The sequence below is a fragment of the Miniopterus natalensis genome, chromosome 12 (genome assembly GCF_054644295.1).
Source record: "Miniopterus natalensis isolate mMinNat1 chromosome 12, mMinNat1.hap1, whole genome shotgun sequence".
Classification (NCBI taxonomy): domain Eukaryota; kingdom Metazoa; phylum Chordata; class Mammalia; order Chiroptera; family Miniopteridae; genus Miniopterus; species Miniopterus natalensis.
Window position 1 is genome coordinate 48,208,328 of NC_142092.1, and position 7,852 is coordinate 48,216,179.

General features: G+C 43.9%; 1 protein-coding gene across 1 annotated transcript; it reads left to right on the forward strand.

Moving 5' to 3' along the window:
• Positions 1–296: 296 nt before the first annotated feature.
• On the forward strand, positions 297–2,063 carry CCIN (calicin). The gene has a single exon (XM_016222828.2). It carries the CDS (start codon positions 297–299, stop codon positions 2,061–2,063), a length of 1,767 nt encoding a protein of 588 aa, XP_016078314.2.
• Positions 2,064–7,852: the final 5,789 nt, after the last annotated feature.

The following is a 7,852-nucleotide window of genomic DNA, read 5'->3' on the forward strand; positions in this document are numbered from 1 at the left end:
TCTGGGTTTCCTCCTGAGCTCTGGGCCCTGACTACTAGGTCCTGGTAGGGTATTTGGTCTTGACAGGTTGGAGCCATAGGAGGGGAGAAAGGCCCTGTGCCTCTGAGAAGGGCCTCAGGGGGGGGGGTCTGCATTGTGATGACCTCATCCACTCTATGACATCATCTCTCTCCCACACCCACTCCTACCTGATCAACTGCTCTGCAAACCACCATCAATTTGAATCCCAAAGGCCTAAGAAAGTCTGTTCTCCAGTACCTGCTGCTGATCTTCTGCCTCAGCCAGCAAGAAGCACCATGAAATTGGAATTCACTGAGAAAAACTACAACAGCTTTATGCTGCAGAACCTGAACAAACAGAGGAAACGCAAAGAGTACTGGGACATGGCCCTGACTGTGGACCACCGTTTCTTCTTTGCACATCAAAATGTGCTGGCTGCTGTCTCTCCACTGGTGAAGAGCCTCATCTCCAGCAACGACATGAAGACCACCAATGAGCTCTTTATCACCATTGACCCCAACTACCTAAGTCCAACCACAGTGGAGCAGCTCCTGGACTACTTCTACAGTGGCAAGGTGATAATCTCAGAGCAGAACGTGGAGGAACTCCTTCGTGGGGCCCAGTATTTCAACACACCGCGCCTTCGAATCCACTGCAGTGACTTTCTGATTAAGTCCATTCGTCGCGCCAACTGCTTGCACTACCTGTTCTTGGCTGAGTTGTTTGAGCTTAAAGAGGTGTCAGACTTGGCCTACTCTGGCATTCGTGACAACTTCCACTACTGGGTTAGTCCTGAGGGCTCCATGCACTTCATGCGCTGCCCACCTGTCATCTTTGGCCGCCTGCTTCGAGATGAACACTTGCACGTGCTCAACGAGGACCAGGCTCTCAGTGCACTCATCAACTGGGTGTACTTCCGAAAGGAGGAGCGGGAGAAGTATTTCAAGAAGTTCTTCATGTACATCAATCTTAACGCTGTCTCCAACAAGACACTGACGTTTGCTAGCAACAAGTTGATGGGCATGGAGAACAGCTCAGCCCACGCAACCATGATTGAGAGTGTCCTTCTGGATCGCAAGCAGGAGAAGCCGTGCAGCCTGCTGAACTACCAGCGGAAAGGGGCCCTGCTTGATTCAGTGGTCATCCTAGGTGGCCAAAAGGCCCAGGGCAAGTTTAATGATGGGGTGTTTGCCTATATCATACAGGAAAACCTGTGGTTGAAGCTCTCGGAGATGCCCTACCGGGCAGCAGCACTTAGTGCCACCTCTGCTGGTCGCTACATCTACATCTCTGGTGGCACTACTGAGCAGATTTCAGGCCTGAAGACGGCTTGGCGGTATGACATGGATGACAACTCCTGGACCAAGTTGCCTGACCTCCCAATTGGGCTTGTCTTCCACACCATGGTGACTTGCGGGGGGACAGTGTACTCAGTGGGTGGAAGTGTTGCCCCAAGGCGGTATGTCTCTAACATCTATCGCTATGACGAGCGCAAGGAGGCCTGGTACCTGGCAGGGAAGATGAGCATCCCGATGGATGGCACAGCTGTGATCACCAAGGGTGACCGGAACCTGTACATTGTTACCGGGCGGTGCTTGGTGAAGGGCTACATTTCTCGGGTCGGGGTGGTGGACTGCTTTGACACCAACACTGGGGACGTGGTCCAGTGTATCACCTTCCCCATTGAGTTCAACCACCGGCCCCTGCTCTCTTTTGATCAAGACAACAACCTCTGTGTACACAGCCACCGGCAGAGCGTGGAAATCAACCTGCAGAAGATAAAGGCCAACAAGACAACCGCCTCAGTGCCTCTCTTGCCCAACAGCTGCCCCTTGGATGTGTCCCATGCTATATGCTCCATTGGAGACAGCAAAGTGTTTGTATGTGGGGGTATCACCACAGCCAGCGATGTCCAGACAAAGGATTACACCATCAACCCAAATGCCTACTTGCTGGACCAAAAGACAGGCGAGTGGAAGACCGTGGCCCCCCCACCAGAGGCACTGGACTGTCCTGCCTGCTGTCTAGCCAAGCTACCTTGCAAGATTCTTCAAAGGGTTTAAACCACTTTTAAGTGGGAGAATAAGTAAATGCATTATTATTCACAATTTAATGAGAGAGGAAAAGAAAGGAAGATGGCCTGTTGGTTCCTTATTTTTGTTCCAGTCTGTGTTCGGCCTGGAAGGTGAAGATTCTGGGCTAGGGCCCTTCCCAGTGGGTAGAAATTCAGGGCCACTCTGTCACTGGAGGTTTCCAACCTGAGGCTGGAAAGAAGTCCCTGGTGGGTGAGACTGAGGCATCCCCCGGGCACTGGTCAAGGTTATATGTAGAAAGCCCCCTGTTCTATAACCCTGTAGTCACCTTGCAGGCTTATCTGTTAGACTAAGTAAAGCATCTATTTAGTTGGAAAGTCTTGGACTCCTCCAACAATCACTTCCCTAGAGTCTGCCCAGGACGGCAAGGGAGGTCCAATCCCAGGTCAGGGAGAAGAGCACCTAGGCTAGGGAGGAGGAAGGTGACATGGGCCTGGCTCAGGGGTGGGGGCTTAGGGAATGGGGTGGGGTGGAGGTGGCAGGTAGATGGGTGAGGGAGGGAGAGGCAGAGTTATTTGGCTGTTGTATTTGACCATGAAGTTATGGTGTGTCTGTGTGTCATTTGGGGAGAATTTGGGGGGTTACTTACAATTGTTTCCAGTAAGTGAGGTTTGTTGACAACTTTCTCCAGGACTATGAGGCCTGAGGGACTTGGAAGAGAAGCCAGTAAAGGGGGAAGGAAGAGGCATCTGTTGGAGAAAAGCTTGGGGCTGAGGCAAAATGACAGGATAAGAGAGACAGGCTGGGGTAGCAGTTGGGTATGGACACTGGCGACAGATGGCCTGGTTTGAATACCAGTTCCATCACTTACGGGGTAATCCTGGGCAAGTTACTTCACATCTCTATGCCTTAGTTGCCTTATCTGTAAGAGACAGATAATCAGGGAGCCTGCTTCGTAGGAGGATGTGAAGTTTAAATGAGTTACAACATGCAAAATGCCTAGGACAATCCCTGGCATATATTAAAAAGTGCTACAGGAGGACTTTTTAAAAAGGAAAATAAAGGGGTGAGGCAAGGGTCCAGGTTCTTAGGCCTTATATTAAGTTAGGTCCCATAAAATGCTTTTTCAAAGCCTTGGTGAGCCTTCCTCAATTCTAACCACCTCTGTTTCCCTTTCATTCACTTAATGTACTTACATATAATCCTCAACAATTTATAAGAAACTGACCAAGTCCTTGAACACCATATACAATTCTCATTCATCCATTCACACATTCATTCATGAATTTACTCACTCATCCACTCATCAATTCACACACACACACCATTCAGTGAGGCCTCTTTCTAGGCCAGGGCCTGGACTTCATTGCTGACCCTTCCACCCCTGGAACTTGTCCCACATTTCTCAGTTCTCCAACCCTGGGCAGCCCCCACCTCTGCTCACCTCACTGCATCCCCTCAGCTAGAAGAATGGGGTCTTATAGATCTATGCAACTAAGCCCATCTGTCCCAGTCCCCAGCCCACCAGGCTGCGCTGACCACTGAGTCACCTCTGACTCAATGCCATTCCCAAAGCTGATTCTCCAACCCTCTCTGGTGTCTGGGGGCCCCACTGCTCTCTTCTCTTCTTTCTCAGCCACTTACCTCTCATCCCGCCACTAGAACTCCAGAGAAATAGAGTTCAGATGGTCTGATCTCCATAAACAAGCTCATGTCCACCATAAACCTCTTCCTTGCTTTGGCTTCCTTTCTGTGCCTCGGAGGAAGAGGTGCCCTTCCGCAGTTCGATGTCGATCCCTCCTGTCTCTTCATTCTGTTCCCTAACAACTCAGGCTCCTCAATTCCCTCTCAGCATCCCCTTCCCGATTTCTTCTCTTCATCCCATAAATATTCTCAAGTTTCTCTGATCCTGAAAACAAACCCTCCTCAGCTCTGAGGTCTACCTCCTGCTATTTGGCTCTCCCCCTCTTCAGCTGAGCTTCCTCAATGTTTCCTATGCTGTCTGGCTCCAGATCAATCTCTAACGCACTCAGGCTGGCTTGTTTCCACCATGCCACCAGACTGTCTCCCGATGACACTGTCCTCTTTGACCTTTCCGCAGCATTCTCTCTTTTCCTTGTAGTACTGGACAGTACTGACCATGGCCGCCTGCAGCAGAATCACTGGGGTGCTTGCTAAAATAGATCTTTAGCACAGTGGGGTTGTAATCTGATATATTAACCAATGTGGTCCTTCCTTCCTCCCTTTCCACATTAAAATTAGACCAGGAGGCTGAAGCATCCAGGGCTTATCGCCTCAAGGAGGCTGGCCCAGCTGGCTCAGTGTAGGAATCAGCCTCGAACTCTCGCTTGGCTTTTGCTGCTAGGGGAGCTTTAGCAATTCGTAGCAGAGATATGGCCTTGAACTACAACCCAGGTCTTCAAACTGGGGCACATAATGTCTTTCAAAGGGAAATTCAGACATGCACAGTTTAAGGGAATCAGCTTCCAGATCAACATTTTTTTCCCAAATTGATCTACTTGAGAATATACCTGTGGTGATCACATTCTAGTTCTCTCTTCCCACCTTCCCTTTCAAAATTATATTTCATAGCTCCCCCCCCACACACGCACAGCAACCTTTACCCATTCTAAGCCTTCCGAGGATGCACCGCCCGGGACACCACATCAGGGTACAAGCGGCATCAGTGAAGCCGCCTTTCACCAAGACACCAGTATCTGCAGAAGCTTGTTGTATTTCTCACTTATTGATACAGTGTTTCTGTTAAGGTGTGAAGTCTGGTGTTAAAAACAAGGGTACTTTGGTTGAAGTTAGGTTGTTGAGATGTTAAATAGCACAGTGGAATGATGTAGTTTTTAAAGCTTTATTGAGATATAATTCACATAGCATACAATTCACTCATTTAAAGCGTATCATTCAATGGCTTTTAGCATAGCCAAAGCTGTGCGATCATTATTACGATGAATTCTAAACCATTTTCATTACCAAAAAAGGAACCTTGTACCCCTCAGCTGTCACCCTCTAACCCCCTCATCTTTTCTGCCGTAAGCAACCACTAATCTGCTGTCTCTATGGATTTGCCTGTTCTAGACGTTTATATAAATGGAATCATATGTGACCTTTTCTCTGGCCTCTTTGACTTAACATGTTTTCAAGGTTCATCCATGTTGCAGCATATGCCAGTACTTCATTCCTATTTATGGCTGAATATTCCATTGTGTGAATAAATATTTTTATTTATCGGGTAATGGACATTTGGGTTGCTTCTACTTCTTGGCTATTATGAATAATGCTCTTTGAACATTCATGTGCAAGTTTTTGTGTTCACTTATGTTTTCGTTTCTCTTGGGTACATACCTAGGAGTAGAATTGTTGGATTAAATGGTGACCATTTGAGGAACTGCCAGACTGTTTTCCAGAGCAGCTGCATCATTTTACATTCACACCTGCAATGTGCGAGTGTTCCAATTGTCCTGCAACCTCAACACTTCTTATTATCTCCTTTTCCAAATATAGTCATCCTACTGGGAATTAAGTAGCATTTCATTGTGATTTTGACTTCCATTTCTCCAATGGCTAATGTGTTGAACATCTTTTCATGGGCTAATTTTTTATGACACTTGTTTAATAACCTTGCCTCTTCTGTGCCCAACTGTTATCAGAGAACTTTCTCATAATTTATTTGTAGATACTTCCATACTTTGCATAAGCACAATTATGTATAAGTGATGACTTGTTTTTTTCTTTATGGAGGTTTACTTTATTCCAAATTTGCTGGGTTTTTATCCTGATAGATACTGAATGTTATCAAATACTTTTTTCTGCATCTATTAAAGTGAGCATTTTCCCCCCTTTAATCTGCAATAGGGCAAATCACTTTTATTAATTTGTCAATATAAAACCATCTGTTCATTTCTGGGATAAACCTATCTAGGTTATAACATATATATTTTTATATAAAATACTATATATTTTATATTTACTAGACTCAGTAATTATTTAATTCCTTTAAAATACTACTAGGTTCCATTGCTATATATTCATTCAGGTTTTTATTTGTAAAATTTTATGGAGCTTTTGTATTTACCTAATTTTAAAATTTTAGTTTTTAATTATACATTGCTAGTATATAGAAATACAATTGATTTTTGTAGTGTTGACCATAATATACCTTGCAACTTGGTGAAACTCATTTTTTTAGTTATTTATTTATTTATTTACTTACTTACTTATTTATTTTTAAACATATCTTTATTGATTTCAGAGAGAGGAAAGGAAGGGGGAGAGAGATAGAAACATCAATGATGAGAGTCATTGATCGAGCCCGCAACCCAGGCATGTGCCCTGACCAGGAATCAAACCCCGATCGCCTGGATCCCAGGTCGACACTCAACCGCTGAGCCACGCCCGGCCAGGCTGAAACTCATTTTTTTTAGAGGGAGAGAGATGAGAGACAGAGAGACATCGATTTGTTGTCCCACTTAAATATGTATTCAGTGATTGATTCTTGCATATGCCCTGACTGGGGATTGAACCCACAACCTCTGCGTATCTGGACAACACTCTAACCAACTGAGCTACCTGGCCAGAGCTCTTTTTCCCACTTTTTCACTGCTCTGACTTTTGGGTTATTTAAACATTAAAAGTATTCCATTTTAACATATTGTGTTTTGGCTACATCATTTTGTATAAAGGTTTTATTGGTTGTTTTAGAGATTACAATATATATACTGAACTTATATAGTCTTTTTAAAATTAATATTTTACTAACTCAACTAGAATATAAGAACCTTACTGCAATCTAGGTTACCTTCCTTCCTTTATGTTATAGTTATATTACATCTACACACACTGAAAATCCCATCAGACACTTTTATTTTTATTTTTGCTTTCAAACATCAAGGATATTTAAAGAACTCAAAAATAAAAGAATAGTCTATTATATTTACCCAGATACTTACAATTTCTGTTAATTCTTCATTCTCGATGTTTCAGGTTTCCTTTTGGTGTCATTTCTTTTCTCTGATAATCTTCAGCAATTTTTCTTCTTTTTTTTAATCCTTACCTGAGGATGTATTTTTATTGATTTTTAGAGGAGAAAGGGAGAGAGAGAAATCAATCGGTCGCCTCCCATATGGGGATAGAACCCACAATCTAGGTGTGTGCTCTGACCAAGAATCAAACCCACAACCTTTTAGTGTACGGGACAACTCTCCAACCGAGCCACCAGTTCAGGGCCCTTTAGCAATTCTTTTAGAACATGCTGACTGACCATGAATTCTCTTACTTTTCCTTCTTCTGAGATACTTTATTTCATCTTCACTACTGACAGTTATTTCCACTGGATATAAAATTCTGACCTAACAGTTCTTTTTTTCAACACATCAAAAATGTTGTACCACCGCCTTCTGGCCTTCATGGTTTCTGATGAGAATTCAACATTCATTCAAATCATTGTTCCCCTGTGAGTAATGTGTTACTTTTGTCTGGCTGCTTTGAAGATTTTTTAATTTCTTTAGTTTTCAGCAGTTTTATTATGATGTGTCTGGATATAGATTTATTTGGCTTTATTTTGTTTGCAGTTCACTGAGCTTTTTTTAATCAGTAGGTTTATGATTTTTTTGCCAAATTTGGGGAGTTTTCAGCTGTTATTACTTCAGATCTTTTTCCAGTTCTGCATGCTTTCTCCTTTGTCTGGAAGTCTAATGGAACAAGTGTTAGAATTCTGTTGGTTCGTATTGTTCTATAGGTCACTGGGGCTTTTTTTCAGCATGTGGGATTTTTTTTCTTCACTGTTGTTCAGACTAATTCCTACCAAT

Bases quoted from the DNA above. Each gene is read 5' to 3' on its own strand.
- CCIN (XM_016222828.2), top strand. From the start codon at position 297: ATGAAATTGGAATTCACTGAGAAAAACTACAACAGCTTTATGCTGCAG.